Below are 18,321 nucleotides of genomic sequence, written 5' to 3'. Positions count from 1 at the left end.
GTTACCTGCTGATCCATCTTGTGTACCTTTGACACTTTCTTGATGTGTAATTTCAGTGTAAGCTCCTTTGTTTATGTTTCATTAGTTTATAAGTCATCTTAAGGCAGTCTGCTCTTAGATTTTTAAAAATTTTAATTCATGTTTATTTTTATTTGATGTGCATTGATATTTTTGCCTGCATATATCTCTGTGAGGGTATCGATCCCCTGGCACTGGAGTTAAAGGCAGGGGCTAGCAGCCATGTGAGTGCTGGGGATTGAACCCAGAGAGTAGCCAGTGCTCTTAACCACTGAGCCATCTCTCAAACCCATTTCTCTTAGTTTTTAAACGTGTTTTAGATCTGTAGGTTTAAACTCTCAACATTTACTGTAGATCTGTACATGCCATGGTATAGGCAATAGAGAGAGGTCAGTGAACAAACGATGTGAAGTTAATTCTCTCCTTCCACCGTGTGGGCTCATGGGATTGAATTTAGGTCATCAGGCTTGGTGGCAAGCACTCTCACCCACCTAGCCATCTTGCTCTCCCTGATTTTTTATGGTGCCTGGGGATCTAAACCAGGCCCTTGCATATCACACTGCATTTTATATTCCCTGCTCCCAAATCTTTTCATATTTACCTTTATATTTTTTTAAATGTATTGATTTTTGAAAATTAATTTACAGCGGAGCTGGGTGTGGTGTTTTTAATCCTAGTACTCAGGAGGCAAGAGGCAGGTGGATTTCTGAATTTGATGTCAGCCTGGTGTACATAGTTCCAGTACAGCCAGAGCTAAATAGTGAGACCCTGTCTCAACCCCCCAAAACAAAACCTTAACATGTAATAGATTTCTTTCAACATAGGGTTTTCAAATATATTTCATTTTGGTTAATTCACCCATCTTTATTTCTTTAGGTAAAGAATTCTCTGGGAATCCTATTAAGGTTTCATTTGCTACCCGCCGAGCTGACTTCAATCGTGGTGGTGGAAATGGTCGTGGAGGCCGAGGGCGAGGAGGTGAGCCATTTACTTTTTCTGGTTTAAAGAAGTCATCAAGCACAATGTGGAAGAAGAGGAAAAGAAGTTTCATGGAAAAGGTAGACTAACCAAATGAAGGAAATACATTCATAATTATATTTGTACTAGGACCTATGGGCCGTGGAGGCTATGGAGGAGGTGGCAGTGGTGGCGGTGGCCGGGGAGGATTCCCCAGTGGCGGTGGTGGAGGTGGCGGACAGCAACGAGCTGGGGACTGGAAGTGTCCTAATCCGTGAGTGAATTTAGCTCTTTTTAAAGAATTCTTATGTGCATGATCCTTGATACTACGTTAAGAGTTAGGAAGATATTTTTTTAAACTAAGATCCTGTAGATGGAAGATTAGGCCAATAGTTTATTTAGGGAGGGTTAGAATCTTCTAAGTGAATACCTAGAACTCCAGCTGTTGCTTTCCTATTGCTGTGATAAAATGCCATGACAAAGGCAATTTATAAAAGAAAATGTTTAATTTCTGGCTCGACGTTCACAGGGTAAGAGTGGAGACTAATCATGGTGGGGACCATGGGGACAGGCAGGCATGACATGGAGTAGTAGCTGAGCGCTCATATCTGGAGATAAAAACTATCTCCGAGGCAAGAGAGCAAGCACTAACTCTGGTCTTTTAAAGTCTCAAAGTCGGTCCCTTGCCTGCCTGCTTTTACTTCCTGATCTTTCCCAATACTTACATCAACTGGCGACCAAGTATTTGAATGTGAACCTAAGAGGGCCATTCTAATTCAAACCATAGATGGAAACCTACAACTGAGATTCTGTGTGGGTAGGATAATGTAGGGTAGCATTGGTGTCCTGGACAGAAAGGTGATGGATGACTCGTGCAGACCTAATGGAGTGAGACTAAGATTTCAAACATGAATTACTGAAGTGTTGTGTTTGAAACTGAGCTGTGGCAAACTTTACCATGGAAAGGAGGCTGTAGTGGGGAAAGGTAGTGGTCTAGGTTTAGTAATACTTTTTTTGTTTTGGCTCCTACTTGAGAAACAAGGCTTTGGAGTCTTGTGAATTCAGTGATCTGGACTGCACTCTTCCAAATTGATTCCCTTTCATTTCTTTAGAACATGTGAGAACATGAACTTCTCTTGGAGAAATGAATGCAACCAGTGTAAGGCCCCTAAGCCAGATGGCCCGGGAGGAGGACCAGGAGGCTCTCACATGGGTAAGAAGGGAGCATAGCTTGTTACAGAAGTCCAAAAAGTACTCTATGCTTTTGATTTGGAAGGGTAGTGGGAGGGAAGGTAGAAGAACAAGGATATATGTCATTTTTTCTGTCCTAGGGGGTAACTATGGCGATGATCGTCGTGGCAGAGGAGGCTATGATCGAGGCGGCTACCGGGGCCGAGGCGGGGACCGTGGGGGCTTCCGAGGGGGCCGGGGTGGTGGGGACAGAGGCGGTTTTGGCCCTGGCAAGATGGACTCTAGGTGAGTAAGTCTAAATCAAAACAAAAATAGAGAAATTGGTCAGAGGTCGGGAGAAAATAAGGTTTTGCCAAGTGATTTCCTAGGAAAGACAGAGCTCAGCTGGTTACATTATTGGGAAGGGGGAGTAGAAGAATTAGGAACACAGTCTTCAAAAAAGTCGATTGTTGGGTATTGGGACAAGTAGGACATTTGAAGGGTGTGTGCATGGGTAGTCTGGTGTAACTCATATTTAACTGATAATTCTTCTTTCAGGGGTGAGCACAGACAGGATCGCAGGGAGAGGCCATATTAGCCTGGCTTCTGAAGTTCTGGAACAGCTCTTCTTCCTGTACCCAGTGTTACCCTTGTTATTTTGTAAACTTTCAATTCAGGATTGCCCATGGATTTTTTTTTTTTTTTTTGGTGTGTGTGTGTATGTGTGTGTGTGTGTGTGTGTATGTATGTATGTGTGTTGTTTGTGTCAGACTACCATAATTGTAACCATATCTCTGGTTCCCATTAAAAAACATCATTTTAGTTAAAGTCTGTTGCTGCCCCCAGTTTACTTTCTGGAGGATGGGTCTGTGTTAGGAACGTGGGGAAATATTCCCTCATATCATCTTGCATAGCAGGAATTTGAATAATTGTTCCTATCTAACATAACCTTGATTGATGCAACATTGAAAAGACAAAAGAATTCTTTGAGTGGTTTCTAGGAAAGAGGTAAATGATTGGTACCTAGTTTTCAGGAAAAGGACCATGCATACAGTGGTGTAGGTGGATCACTTTTAAATCCTGACTTCTTCTGTAGGTCATTGATATTTTGAAATTTGATGTTTTGAACTTAGTCCTATTTCAGCCAGGTGTAGCATGAATTCTAATTGGTCTTAATAAAAACCTGGAGCCAGGTAATTAGGGTAAATGCTGAAAGATCAGAGAAGCAGAGCAGTCAGCCACTAGAAGACTTCTTCCTCTACTGAATCCTCAGACTGAAAAGACCCGAGCTCCTGTTTCCACCCTGCCTTACCATTTACCCTCTCTGCCCAGTGATATTTCTGTCTCCTCCTCCCAAGTGCTGGGTTTAAAGGTGTGTGTCACCACTGCCTGGCCTGTAGTGGCTAGCTCCATGCAAGCTTTATTAAAGCACAAACAAAATAATCACATTTCTCCCTTTTTTGTCTAAAATAAGGTTATAACTAATGTAAGGAATGATATACAGTAAGTACAATAACTATTCAGTATATACAGTCAAGTATTGCATTAACAGTGTCCAGTCCATTAACATTTGACAAATTCAGAGGAAATACCCCATATCTGTCCTATCTTGGTGAGTCCAAAGTGTACGTAATTCATTTTCTGTCCTAACTTGCATTACCAAAAGTATTAATGTCTCAGTCTTACACATTTTACACCTCTTTGGTGAGTTTCTTTTCTGAATCTGGTAACAAGGAAAACTGTAAATTCAGCTCCACCAGAGACCCAAGAAGGAAATATTACCTGAGTAAGTGGGAAGTGCAAGCAAGAGACTTCCAAAAAAATTCGAGAAATGACAGAAACAGCTGGCTGCCTACACAGTCACCTAAGGTTCCTTTGCAACGTTGGAGCATTCATCTTTGCTTTACAGGCCTGGAATATCTGACAGACTTTTCTGTGAAGCAGGATATTCTCCTACCTTGTCTTAGCCAAGTTTGGCAGTCCTTTTGTGTCCTACTTGTCCCATTGGGACAGCATACTGTCAGCAGTTGAGGCAAGGGCATTTTCTTGCCCAGTGACTAATTTTTGCCCCAAAGAAAGTAAACTATATAGAGTTTCCTGGATGCCCATCTTTGAAGTAAAATTGGTGCTGCCAGGAACAGGCGCATGTCTCATTGTCATAAAACAAGAAAAAAAACCTGTTATTAAAATACCTTAAATGCCATATTCTGTAGATCTCTAAGTGTTTGAAGATAGCTTATCTAAATATATGTTTGACCTTGAAAACATAACCTACCATGACTACAAGTTTGATTGTAACATGACTACTAACCTGTATTTCTTTATATCCTAATTAGTTGGTAATAATAACTTTCAAGGACAATAAATTTTTAAATGAGTTGTATAGGTACAATATCTTGAACAAGATTTGAAATGTATGTACAGTTCTAACAAAAACCTCAAATTTATATCAATATACAAAGATCCATATCAAATGTAAAATATTTAAAACTAGTAGTTGCTTTTTGGTTTAAAAGTAGATTCAGTAATCTACCCTTATTCCAGCATATCTGTATCTCCTTTTTTCAAAGTAGATTGAATAATCTACCCTTTCATCCTATCAGCTAGGATTATAGGACTATGGTAATTGTGTAGCCCTGGCTCACCTAAAACTGCCTCCTGGGTGCTAGGATTGAAGACGCTATTCTTGGCTACAGTTCCTCTTAAGGAAAGTTGAATGATAAAAGGGTCCTCAGTGAGGAGCTAAAACATCGTAACCCCCAGCCTTTTCACTTGATGTGTTTAGTAACTTGTCCCTGTTGGGCAACAGTGTTTATATTAGCATATAGAACTGAAAACTAGGTATAGTAATCCCAGCACTGGTGGCAGGGTTTCCAACTTGATTGCTCTCTGGCTACAAAGTCCCAAAGCCAACAAACCAAAACCAGTTGGGCGTGGTTATGGATTTCTGTAATCCTGGTACTTAGGTGTGTGGAGGCAGGAAGATTGGAAGTTCAAGTCCAGCATGGACTTGCTGTCATGCCAAAAAGGTGGGGGGGAGCATCCCCCACCCCTGCCCCCCCCCAAAAAAAAATCCAAATAGGTCAGTAAGAAATTAGTGTCAATAGGCAAAAATCTTAGAATGTAGCCCAATACAAAACAGTAAACAAAACATGCTCTTTTATTTTTGTAATATGCTTTTTTTTTGTTTGTTTTTTGAGACAGGGTTTCTCTGTGTAGCTTTGCGCCTTTCCTGAAACTCACTTGGTAGCCCAGGCTGGCCTCGAACTCACAGAGATCTGCCTGGCTCTTCCTCCTGAGTGCTGGGATTAAAGGCGTGTGCCACCACCGCCTGGTGTAATACGTTTCTTAACAACGTGTCACTGTTTCTGGGATTAAAGACGAAGTGGGTATCATGCCCAACCAACTGCATGGTTTTTGAGCATGAACTTTGTATTTGTAGAAGACAGCATCAGGTCACAATGGTAAAACTGCCTAGAGCAAAGACGGATTTTGTGTTTCGGTTGTACTAGTTTCTATCCCACAATCTTTAATATTGGACAGCTCTAGAGCTGCTCATTAATTTGTACCTCCTGAAGGTTTTTTTTGACCGTCTTGTCATTTAACTTTGGCAGGCCTGGTAGCCTGTGCTATCCTTAAATATGTATGAATCCTTCAGTTTTCCCAGTGCTGGGATTACAGACAGGCACCATGTCAGCACAAAGTAGGGCTTGATTTATGATGCCTGATGAACAGTTTGTATACAGAAGCTATTATCTGAAGCATGCCCTACAGATGTGTTGAGACCTATTGTTGGGAGGTGCTTTCTTGCAGAGTTTTTTTTTTTTTTTCCTTTCCTCTTCAGCAGGGCTAGAATTTCTACTGAGCTACCATCCTCAGCCTTATGTTGAAGTTTATGCTGAAATGTGTTTGTGAGAGGAGTTTCTTGATGGCTTTGTTAAAGGTTCACCTGTGAGTAGGCATGCTTTAAGGTTAAAGGCCCTGAATGTTTTGGGAAGTGTATTAGTCTCATTAAACTTGGTACGTGTGCAAATCTTCCATGCCTGGATAAGAATCCTCAGCTAAGCTGTAGTTAGGCCCCTGACTCTGCTTATTTGATAGGCTGTTTATTTGATGTGTTAATTTGGTTTGAGAAGCCTAATGGATGTGTACTGCTGCTGCTTCACCTATTAGGGTTCTAATACATTAGAGTTTGGTTGTGGTTCCCTAATCCATGCAGCTAGAAGAAATGAAGATTGAAGCTTTTTTGTTTCTAACTAAATACTTCATTTTGTTTATGTGTATGTGTTGTCTGCATGTGTTCTATAGGTGCATGCAGAGACCAGAAGAGTGATTCCTTGGAGGTAGTTTCAGGCAATTGTGAGCCACCTGCTATGGCTGCTGAGAACTAACCTCGGGTCCTTTGTAAAGACCAGTATGTGCTTTTTGTTTTGGTATTTTGAGACAGGGTCACTATATAGACCTGGCTGTCCTGGAACTTGATCATTATGTGCTATTGACCTTGGAGCCTTCTCTCCAGCCCTAAGGTTGAAGTTTATTATCAGGTAACTAGTGCCCAGTGATTGGTAGTGGTTAGGTCCAGCATAGTCTGTGGGTAGATGAGGAAATAAATGGATAACAAGACAATTGGTTCTGGTGCCCAGTCATCATTGATGACAAAATTGTGACACCCAGTGGCGTGTTTGGTTTTTTCCTTCCTGGTTTTTGGAGACAGGGTTTTCTCTGTGCAATAGCTCTTGACTGTTCTGGAACTCGCTTTGTAGACCGGGCTGGCCTCAACTCGGCTGCCTGTCTCTGCCTCCCGAGTGCTGGGATTAAAGGCAAGTGCCACCACTGCTTAGCTGCATTACTTGTTTGAATTACATGTTGAGCTATGTCTTTCCCCCATCTTATAATTGATTTTATTTTATTTAAGTGATTTTTTTGAAAGATGAGTTTGTATTTTGAGACAAGGTCTCTAGCTTCATACAGAAAGACTCTCACTGTTTAGGCCAGGCTGGTCTTGAACTTAGGTATCTCAGATAACTGCTTACCTCTTCCTCCAGAGTGCTGGAACTAAAGATGAGCTCCACCACCCCTGGAGGTTTACTTTTTAATGTGTAGTTGTATATCAGGTGTGGGTGTTCTCATGTGTCAGTGGAATCATGAAAGGAGGCACCTTGAGGATGAATCTTTAGCCTTTTCCACCTGCAGGGTGGATTGTCTCGACTGAACTGCCCTCCCTGAGCAACGGCACCTTTTATTGTTATATAATTCACGCCTTTAATACGTCAATTCCAAAGTCTTTGACCTAAGCCCCTCAGAGGGACAACGCCAAATGTAAAACCTCAGTAAAGAATACCAGTTTTCTGGGTTGTTCCTAAACTTAAGTTTGCATAGGCTTTGATCCCCTAGGAAAACACTGAGAAGGTATGGAGACAGGAGGTAGCAATCACAAAAGGCAGATCAAAGCTAGGTGTTAACACTGGAGAGTCAAACTGGCTGTTGGCTCTGTGGGAATTCTTCAGTCAAATATTTGCTTGCATGTATATGTGCACCATGGGTATTCCTGGTTATGCACGGTGATCAGAAAAGGGCATCAGCTCCCTAGACTTGGAGTTAGGGATGGTTGTGGGTCACCATGTGAGTGCTGAGAACTGAACGCAGGTTCTCTGGAAGAGCAACAAGTGCTCTTAACTGTTGCCATTTCTCTAGCACTCACACCCCCCCCCCCCCCCCCAGTAGAGTCTTAGGTAGCCCAGACTGGCCTTGGACTTGCTAGTTTCTGAGGATGACCTAGTGCTCCAGTGATTAGAACTGTTGAGGGAGACAATTAATGTCTGGCCTCTGCACAGACCTGTGCACACATGAAGGTATATCACATGCAACTCATCTGCTCGTCATAGTGGTTCATGCCTGTAATCACAGCACCTCTCTCAAAATACTCCAGACAAACTTAATTAGCTGGCGTCTTAGCATAGCTTAGCTTTTTGAGTACTGCAAAAGGAGGGTATTGGACATGCTTTTGTTTATTCCATTTTCTTTGGTATATGCCCAGAAGTGATACTGCTACAATACTTAGTTTTAATGCATTTGTTGGGCTTTTGGAGAACAAGTGTGATGGCACATGCCTGTCATCTTGGTTGGCATTCAGAAGCCAAAGCAGGAAGACCACAAGTTGTGCTGGCATCCAGAGAATAGACTTAAACTTAGAGCATGTTGGCAGATTTGATCTCAGGGATTTTTGATGGTTAGCAGTTCAGAGCTTTGGGAAATAATTGATTCTGAAGTTGTCAGAATTCATGAGTCTGGAATAAGAGGGATCTGGCAGACTAACACTCCTGCTAATACACAGTGCTCAGGACTCTTGGATGTAGTGTTGGTTTTGGGTATTGGTGTATTGTGTGTGCTGGGAGGAGAAGGGCTTTGTTGAGAAGCAATTGAGTGCTAGCCAACTTGTTGGGATAAACACAGAAACTTGTGTTGTTTGGTTGAGTGCTGGTACTGTAGTGGAAAGCCAAGCTCTGGGCATCCTTTTAAGCACTTTAGTTTTGCCAGATGGTGGTGATGCACGCCTTCAATCTGAGCAGGCAGAGGCAGAAGCAGATGGATTTGAGTTTGAGGCCAGCCTAGTCTACAGAATGAGTTCCAGGACAGCCAGAATTACACAGAGAAACTCCTGTCTCAAAAAATGAAAAAACAAGAGGGCTGGAGAGATGGCTCAGAGGTTAAGAGCACTGATTCTACTTCCAGAGGTCCTGAGTTCAATTCCCAGCAACCACTTGGTGGCTCACAACCATCTGTAATGAGATCTGGTGCCGTCTTCTGGCCTGCAGTCATACATGCTCTATATATAATAAAATAAATCTTAAAAGCAAAAAACAAAAAAACACGAAAAACTTTGGTTTTAATTTCCACCCCATCCCCTCCCCCAAGTCTACTATTTATTTCTTTTTTTTTTGAGACAAACTATGTAGCTTTGGCTGGCCTGGAACTCCCTATGTAGACCATACTGACCTTGAACTCATGGAGACCTACCTGCCTTTGCCTTCCAAGTGCTGGGATTCAAGGTGAGCACCATTAAGCTTAGCTTAATTATTTTATGTATGTGAGTGGATACCACTTGTTTGCAGGTATTTGTGAATGCCAGAGAGTACTCCCTAGTGCTGGGAACAAAACTGAAGGCAAGTATGTTTAGTAGATGAACCATCCCTCCAGTCCATTAAATATCTTTCAAAAAGTGGATTGACAGGCTGGGTTGGGATGGGTAGGGCCATGAGAATAAGCTTTGAAGAATATAAGTTCTTTCCAGGTGGCATCTTGTCCATACACCACCTCCAAAAGGGGTCAGTGTTTTCCACTTGAGATTATTTAGTGCTTTGAAATGTCTGGGGTTTTATGATAGGCTTTTTTAAAAATTTTTCTGAAGTTGGAGGTAAGTTTAGTCAATTTTATTTACTATGGACTTTGTCTTAGTGGTAATGAAACATGACCAAGGCAACCTAAAAGCATTTCATTGGGTTTACGGTTACAGAGCGTTAGAGTTCATGATGGTAGAGCAAAGTGAGAACAACTGAGAGCTCACATCTCAATACTGACAACATGAGGCAGAGAGCACCCGAGTGTGGATGCATGCCTTTAATCCCACCTCTAAACTTGTGTCAGTTGAGGTGGTTTGAATAATCCTTCAAGTTTAATGTGCAGATTATCTACTAATTTAATAACCCAAATCCATGATTAGGATCAGGAGTTTTTTTGGGTTTCTGGTATTTTTAAGTTTTGGAATATTCATATTTGTATTTTGGGGTTGGAAACGTGAAATTCTCTTGTTCCACATATACCTTCGGTATGTGTAATTTCATGCATTCATAATGTTCTTGTGTTTTGATGGTGACATGCCAGTGTGAGGTCACATGTTGACTTAACTTTTTTTTTTTTTTGGTTTTTGGAGACAGGGTTTCTCTGTGTAGCTTTGCGCCTTTCCTGGAACTCACTTGGTAGCCCAGGCTGGCCTCGAACTCACAGAGATCCGCCTGGCTCTGCCTCCCGAGTGCTGGGATTAAAGGCGTGCGCCACCACCACCCGGCGACTTAACTATTTTTTGAAATGGACCCTTACTATAGCATAAGATGGCTTTGAACTTGTGATCTACTACCTGTTGAGTACTAAGATTATAGGCATGGGTCTACTACCTACCTGACTACTAGAAGTTGCTTGCTTGCTCTCTCTTCCTTTCTAACTCTTTCTTCTTTCCTTCTTTTCTTCCTTCTTCCTTATTTAACGGGATTGGGAGTTTCCTTTATCCCAAGGAGTACTGGTTCAGTTCCTGCCTTGTTCCTACCCTGACTTCTTTCTCATCATGATGACCTGAGCAGCACATGTAAGCCAAATAAAGCCTTTCCTCCACAAGTTGCTTTTGGTCATGGTGTTTATCACAGATAATAGACACCTAACTAGGATACCAGTTACCATACAGGAGAGATGACCCAGACACACATTCTCTGCCTGACTTTTCCTAAGATTCATCTTTAAATATTTTTAATTATGTATATACATGTGTGTCTGGGAGTGTGTGCGTGTTTGTGGCCAGAAGCTTTGGATCACTCTGGAGGTGGAGTTACAGGTGGTTTTGAGCTGCTTGATGTGGGCACAAGATCAGTGTGTGCTCTGACCCACTGAACCATCTCTCCAGCCCTGACTTCTTATGACAGCTCCACAGTCCCTGCACTGTTCTCGTTCCTGCCTCAAGTTGTACTTCCCCCAGCCTCTCACTATGTTATATTGTTTCTGCCAGTAAACATAGCTATCTTCATTTTTTTAGGTTTACATATTTTATGTATGAGTGTTTTGCCTTCATGGATATATATACCATGTGTGTACTGTGAATGATTGTGAGCCAACATGTGGATGCTGAAAACCAAATCTAGATGCTTTGCAAGAACAGTAAGTGCTCTTAACGGCTGAGTTATTTCTTCAATGCCCCCCCTTTTTCTAATTTTAATTTTTTAAAGACTGCCTGAGCAAGATCAGCACACACTGATCTTGTAGAGGTTGGTTTGGTCCCTTGCACCCTCATCAAGCAGCTCGAAACCACCTGTAACTCCACCTCCAGGGTGATCCAAAGCTTCTGGCCACATACATGCACACACCCCTAGACACACATGTATATACATAATTAAAAATAATAAAGATAAATCTTAGGAAGAGGAAGTTAGGCAGAAAATGTGTGCTTGGATCATCTCTTCTGTATGTTAATTGGAATCATGAGCTCTGGCTGTCCTGAAACACTAGACCAGGCTTCTGCCTCCTAATTGCTAGGATTAAGGTGTATGCTACTATACCCATCCTATATACAAATTTTTGTAAGTAGCACAAGCCTAGCTTAGGCTGGCTTTTATTGTTCAAAGATGGCTTTTATTCTTGTTCAAAGACTGAAGCTTGACTAGATTGAGAAGGAAGGTCTATCAGTTTGAATAGTCGTATATAGTCCACCTGTAGTCCCAGCACGTGGGTGGAAGACATGGGAAAATGTGATGCAGTGAGTCTTAAAAGTTTTTGAGCCTGGCACACCTTTAATCTCAGCACTCAGGCAGAAGCAGGCAGATCTCTGAGTGGAAGGCCAGCCTGCTCTGTATAGACCCTGTCTCAATAAAGCCAACCTGGCCCCCCCAAAACCTAAAAGTTTCAGATTTGTCTTTTTTGTAACTAATTTTTGTTAGGTTGGGCGTCGATAAGAGTTTGGTGTAGCTGGGCAGTAGTGGCACACACCTTTAACCCCAACACTCAGGAGGCAGAAGCAAGGGAATGTGTACAGAGTGAGTTCCAGGGTTACACAGAAACCCTGTCAGAGGGGGTAGATCTTAAAGAGTTCGGCATAAACTATGATGTTGGGAATTTCTGTGGGACTCCTGGTTGGGACTATTGGTGAACATTAGATTGAGTTTTGTCACTTTGTCTAGTGCCTTCAAAGCTCCTCCTTTGTGGCCTGACTGTTTGATCTGACCAGTGGCTGTCTAGTTCTTGCTTGTAGTGTTCTGAACGTCTAGCTCTGGGATGTGCTCCAATGCACTGGAGATGTGGGGGGCTGCTTTGTGGGTTAGCTTTACATACCACCAAGACTGGAAGGTAATTTTAGATGGATGGTCTTCCATGTAGTAGGCAGCGCAGGCACCCAGATGCAATTAAATGACCTATTAGAAAGAGTTATTGACACTAATGTGCATTTCCCAGTGCTGTTAAGAGATGAGCTAGGTCTTACTATTCTTACTTTGCAGAGGGATACTGAGGGTACAGCTTTCATCATAGTAAGACCAGGAGCTGGGTTTGACTTTCCATCCTTTAGAACTTTTACTCAAACCACTATGTTATGTCCTAAATCTAAGACTTCTAGAACTGAATTCTTCCCTACTTCTAGGGAAAAAATACAAAGAGGAAGGGGAGTCCCCAAGATCTGATTGTGTGTGTGTGTGTGTGTGTGTGTGTGTGTGTATGTGTATGTGTGTTCTAAGCACCAGGGCCAGGGCTTATATGTGGAGGTCAAAGGACAACCTAGGGTGTTGGTGCTTGCTTTCTACCATGTTTGAATTAGGGTCTCATGACCAGTCTGGGAGCTTCCAGGCATTCTCTGCTTCCCATTTTACCAAAGAGGTTAGTTGTTGGTTTGTTTCCAGCTTATATATAGGTTCTGGGGTCTGACTTCAGATCCTTACCTTTGTTCAGCAAGTACTTTACTCTCTCACCTCTACCCCCAGCCATCTCCTTAGCCCTCGGGAAAACTATTAACTACGCTGCTTCAGGCTGGGCATAGTGGCACAAGCCTTTAATCTGAGCACTCGAGGAAGAGACAGATGGATCTTGAGTTCAAGGACAGTCTGGCCTATATATCGAATTCCAGGACAAATAACACCCCCCAAAACAAACAAAACCAAAGAAACATTGCTTTGGAACTATTTTTTTATTTTTTTTTTTCAAGACAGGGTTTCTCTGTGTAGCTTTGCGCCATTCCTGGATCTCATTCTGTAGACCAGGCTGGCCTCGAACTCACAGAGATCCGCCTGGCTCTGCCTCCCGAGTGCTGGGATTAAAGGCGTGCGCCACCACCGCCCAACTGGAACTATTTTTTTTAAGGATTTATTTAAAAAAAACTTTTTTGAGACTGGTACTTACTATGTAATTCTGACTGAATGGCTGTCCTAGAACTCAGAGATCTGCCTGCTTATGTCTCCCAAGTGTTTTTTCTTTTTAAACAGAATTCTTTATTGATTCTTTGGGAATTTCACATTCACCCTAATCCTGCTCACTTCCAGTCCATTCGTATCTATCTCTACTCATGCAGCATGACCCCCCCAAATTAATTCAAAACAAAACAAATCACCTCGCTCTTCTAACACCTCTTCATTCAATTCTAGTGGCATCGGAAGCTGTAGTGTGTCACACAGTAGACCCTTTTGTCCAATCAGCTTTACTTGCAAATGTTCATTTCAATGAGTCCTTGGTCTGGTCAAGGCCTCTAGCACACTATCATCACTGGACCCTCACTGAAACGCCTCTTGGATATCCTGCTGCTGCCCCGAGATCCTGTGGGAATTGTTCTGCTGACCAGTCCCTTTACTTATTCCAGCAGGTCATAGATGGGGCAGATGTTAGGGTGGGCTGACCCAAGGTCCAGGATGTGGGTCTGGGTGGTAGCTGAACTGGTTGGTTTGGACCACTGGGACTGTCAACCTCAGGTGAGGGGCAGAGCCAGCTCTCCTAGGCCTATGCCATCAGGGTCAGCAGCTCTCCATGCATGTGGTGAGTGGTGGGGCCATCTCTCCAGAGTGGGAGTGGATTGGTGGAGGGAGGCAGCTCCTGCTACAGTGTCCACGAGGGGGCAGGGCTGTTGGCACAGCTCTCGGATTTCATACGCATGGTTCCTATGACCCACTCTGGTAACACAGGCCATGGATATTATCACTAACCCCAGCTACAGCAGTGGCTCGGGCGCAGGTGTCACTATGGCCCCGGTGGCAGCACAGGCCACCTGGATCAGTATGGCCCCAGTGGCAGCAATGCCCTCAGATACCAACATGGTCTGCTGTCCAGACCTGGCCATTCGCACAGACCCTGGCTGCTGCTTAACCATGGACCCAGACATGGCCCACATTGGCAACTCAGGCCCAGAAGACACCATGACCCTGTGTGGCAGCGTGGGCCACCCAGATCAGCATGGCTCTAGTGGTAACAGCCCTCAGACACCAACATGGCCACAGGTTGTGCCCTAGACCTGGGCATCCACGTGGCCTTTGGTGGTACCATGGGGCATGGACATCAACACAGAACCTGGCTGTGGGAGAACCATGGTCCCCAGCAGCAGCCTGGGCTCTGATGTCACTATGACCCCAGGTGGCAGGATAGGCCACTGAGATTGACATGGTTCCAGCAGCAGCCGAGTGGCCCTCAGACACCAATGTAGCCCCAGGTGGTGCCTCAGACCCCTGGCATTGACATGGCCTTTGATGGTATCAACAGCCACAGACATTAACACAGATCTGGCTGCCATAGAACTACAGACCCAGACATGGCCCTTGGCAGCAGCCTTGGCCCAGATGACACCATGGCCCCATATGATAGTGCAGGCCACTCAGATTGGTGTGGCCCCAGTAGTGGTGCCATGGCCTTGGGTGCCAGCATGGCCTCATTGTGGGCCTAGACCCCAGGCATCTGTGTGGCCTTTGGTGGCACCACAGGCCATGGACATCAACAAAGACCCAGCCGTGGTCCTCAGCAGCCTGGGCTCAGATGTCATCAGGGCATCTTGTGGCAGTACAGGTCACTCGGATCTTTATGGACCCAGCTGCAGCATGACTCTCAGATCCCTATCTTGCATCGGGTGACTGATCCTGTGTTACTGCATGGCCTTTGGTGATATCAGGAGCCATGACGAAGATTATTTAAATTTTTTTTTATTTTATTATGGATGCTTTTTGCATGTCTGTACACCACATGCATGCAGTACCTGCTAAGGCCAGAAGAGGGCATCAAATTCCCGGGAACAGGCATTACAGACTGAGCCTTCACATGGGCACTATATTGAACCTGGTCCCTCTGGAAGAGCTGACTGCTGAGTCGTTCGTCCAGCCTCAAGGGCTTATCCATTTTAAAGAAAATTTAAAAATGTATTTTGTGTGTGTGTATGTGAGCACGTATGTCTGTACTTAGAGGCTTGAGGACAAACTTTTGGGAGTCAGTTCTTCCTGTTGCTGTGCTGCAAATTAGCCTGTGAGCTTCAGGGCCATTCTATCTCTGCCTCCCATCTGTACTCTCATGCCTCTGTCTCCACAGTGCTGGGACTAACAGGTGTTCTCATGAGGGGTGGGAACAAACCCAGGGTTCAGGTTGGTAGACAAGCCCTCTAGAGTGGGGTTCCATCCCCAGCCCTAAGGCTACTCTTGCAAAAGTATTATTTATGGTCCTGTCTGATGGAACCATTAGGTTCCTGTGGAGTTACATTTTCTCGGTCAGGCTCTTAACATCCCTGTATCCCTGGCTGGCCTGGAACACTGTAGACCAGGCTGGCTTGGGTAGTGATGGGTCAAAGGCATGTGCCACCATGCCTAACAAGTTTATATGAAAATTAAAAAAAAATAGGAATTAGGAAAAAAATTTGTTTTATAATGACAGGCCCAGTCTATTAGAAGGGTTCCTTGTGAAAATATACTGTGGCAATGGTTTACTTTACCATGGAGACACTGGGAAATGTTTTCTGAGCCAGTAGGTGTGCCCTTGAGCATGCTGGGACAAGTAGATTTCAAGACTTTCCAGAGTTGTATGCCAAGTGTGTAAGTAGTGCCTGGTGTGAGCAAATAGTGGATATGGGTATAAGTAGAAGTGTGTGTGAGGAGATGCGGTTGGGTGGGCTTAAGGACCAGGCTGGAAGTTCAGGTGTGATAATAAGACAGTCTGTTCCTATGAGCAGTTTTGGTTACTCAGGCCTTTGGAGGGGGACTGGAAGTAGAGAGGACCAGCTGTAGGCCTGTTTCAGCTAAGAGGTTAGACCAAGTCTGATAGAGGGAGTGAAGCTGGTCGGTGCTTGGCATCTGGGCTTCCTTGGTAACCTGCTGGTACTTCTGCCTCATGTGAAAATAGTATAATTATGGAAAAGGTAGAGCACATAAAGAGTCTTTTATGAACTGGTTTCTAGATGCCTCTGGCAAGGCTGCCCCTCTCGATTCTAAGCCCCATTGTACATATCCCCATATATTCTCAATATACCCATTTAAACTTTTTTTGGATGGATATGTTAAGTGTGTTTTCAAGAGTAGTCCCTTGGGATAATATGGAAACGCTCCCCAGTGGGGAACCAGGAATCATTTGAGAAGTCTTACACACTAGAACAGTGAAACCAGAACTCTGGAATTTTGGGGTTAGAGACTGACCCCAGGGGTTTGTGCATGGGAGGTCCATGATCTACCACTTAGCCTATTTGGCCTTTAAAAATGTAGCTTAGCTAGGCACAAACATCCAAGGGAGCAGAGAAAACAGTACAAACTGATTTTTTAAAAATTTGTGTATTCAAAGTTAGGAGCGACATGGGTAGGGACTGTAGCTGGAGAAAATACCTCAGTTCTTCTCCAGGTCGGTCACTAAGTAGGGTAGTGTTTCCCTCAGGGCCTCGAGGAGCAAGTCCTTGCAGGTCAGGTCCCAGGCTGGAGTGAAGCTGAAGAGCTTCCTCATCTTGTTTGGGTTGGTGGTCTCCGCTCGAACTGCCTCATACTGTTCATTAGTCAGCACACTGCCTAACAGGGCGTCGAGCAGGGCGTCCACGTCCGTGACCCTGGTAATCAGTGCTTGTCTGTGCTGGTCAATGAAGTGTGCTGAGGACAGAAGAGAACAGAGCTGATCGCTGCTTCAGATTTCATTAGATGTAGTTTTAGGGGTGGGGGGATCAAGGAAGTCCACCCACCATGACTACATAGGCGAACTACACTCCCTCCCCGAAATGTGTGGGTAGTAGGTAGGCAGGACTAGTCTTGGCTCTGGCCTTGGGTTGTACAATAGATAGGCTGTGCAAGGGTGTGGTAGGGTGGGGAGGCCTCACCTGTTCTGGCTACCCTTTGAGGAGAGGCACTGGTTGCAGCTGCCACAGCTCCAGACTCTGTAAAGAAATGTCAGGTGGTTCTCTTCCGTTTTCTATAATCTGTCTGGAGCTGATGCCCCCTCCACCCAGGGTGCTAAGTTCAAGGCTACAGTGGGAAGTTTTTTTTTTTTTTTTTTTTGTAAGGTAAGAGGAAGAGAAAACTAAGAGCCAAAGAGGCAGGCCTCTGGCTGGGTGCAGGAAGTTGAGGGTAGACGAACGGGGGGGCAGCCACACTCACCTCTCTGAATGACCCTTTGCAGCTGCTCAGCCAGCTCCTGCATGCCCATCTCTCTAAGCACAGTCATTGTGAGCTCCGCGCCATAAGCTTCCAGGTAGAAGCTGACAAGCTTGTCAGTGAGGTCTATGGCGTCCATCTGCTGCAGGGTCCCCCGCGGGATGCGTCCGTAGCCCTCGCGCAGAGGCACTGACTGCAGCTTCATCTTGAACTTTTTGAACTCCTCCGGGGTCAAGTTTTCAAGAGCGTCCAGGATGGCATCCCGCGCCTGCCCCATGGCTCTGGGGTTCGCAGCCGCGGTGGCCTGCTACCCTTGCGGATGCCTGCTGTGACCAGGAAGTCAGCAGTTTAGGCGGATGGGCGGGCCCAGACTCCACCACCCTCTTGCAGTTACAGCTCCCGCTCTTTCCTCAGCTAGCAAGTTTTGGTTCCCGCCCCTAAGACTTTCAGACTCGGCTTTTGCTAGGTAGAGGATGGAGCTCGTGGGGGTGTGTTGGAGGTTTGCAGATGGAGGGTGAAGCTAAATTGTTATTCTCTGGCTGTTTGGGAGATGCTGAGAGGCTCAGGAGTTCTTCTTGTTTGTAAACCAGCTGGCGCAACCCGTTTCTGTTCACTCTGAGTTTACTGGAGGGAGTATAGAAGTTTAGAATCTTGAAGATGTAGAAACCCCAAATCTCATTTCCCCAGGTCTTAGGATCCTCTCTCATGCCATAGAATATTAGAATTGTAACAGCTAGAACACTGAGCCCCAAATTCCACAGAAGAAATGAAATGTAAAAGAGTGACTATATCTTGGCCTTAGTTTCAGGCACATGTATTAAACATTTCCTTCATCCATCTCTCA

At 44.4% G+C, this 18,321-nt stretch overlaps 2 protein-coding genes across 4 annotated transcripts in view; one reads left to right on the top strand and one right to left on the bottom strand.

Annotated features, from left to right (window-relative positions):
• The window catches only part of Fus (FUS RNA binding protein), a 13,693-nt gene extending 10,720 nt beyond the window's left edge, over nt 1-2,973 (top strand). For both annotated transcript variants that reach the window (XM_052762111.1, XM_052762110.1), the window contains exons 11-15: nt 895-996; nt 1,126-1,249; nt 2,088-2,188; nt 2,307-2,451; nt 2,704-2,973. In XM_052762111.1, coding sequence (XP_052618071.1) covers nt 895-996; nt 1,126-1,249; nt 2,088-2,188; nt 2,307-2,451; nt 2,704-2,743 — 512 coding nt within the window. In that variant the 3' untranslated portion in view covers nt 2,744-2,973. The remainder of the gene's footprint in view (nt 1-894; nt 997-1,125; nt 1,250-2,087; nt 2,189-2,306; nt 2,452-2,703) is intronic.
• Pycard (PYD and CARD domain containing) lies at nt 2,857-18,321 on the bottom strand. 2 transcript variants are annotated; one of them, XM_052762113.1, is made up of 3 exons: nt 17,481-18,311; nt 17,204-17,260; nt 2,857-16,979 (listed from the first exon to the last, which is right to left on the bottom strand). In XM_052762113.1, the coding sequence occupies exons 1-3, from the start codon at nt 17,752-17,754 to the stop codon at nt 16,726-16,728; spliced, it is 585 nt and encodes a 194-aa protein (XP_052618073.1). In that variant the 5' UTR covers nt 17,755-18,311; the 3' UTR covers nt 2,857-16,725. The 2 variants fall into 2 exon arrangements, with proteins under 2 accessions (XP_052618073.1, XP_052618074.1); XM_052762114.1 differs by lacking the exon at nt 17,204-17,260 and having other exon boundaries at nt 17,481-18,321.

This window comes from Peromyscus californicus, unplaced genomic scaffold, assembly GCF_007827085.1.
Source record: "Peromyscus californicus insignis strain IS unplaced genomic scaffold, ASM782708v3 Scaffold_4__1_contigs__length_199733344, whole genome shotgun sequence".
Taxonomy (NCBI): Eukaryota; Metazoa; Chordata; class Mammalia; order Rodentia; family Cricetidae; genus Peromyscus; species Peromyscus californicus.
This window is presented reverse-complemented; position numbering and strand designations above follow the sequence as displayed.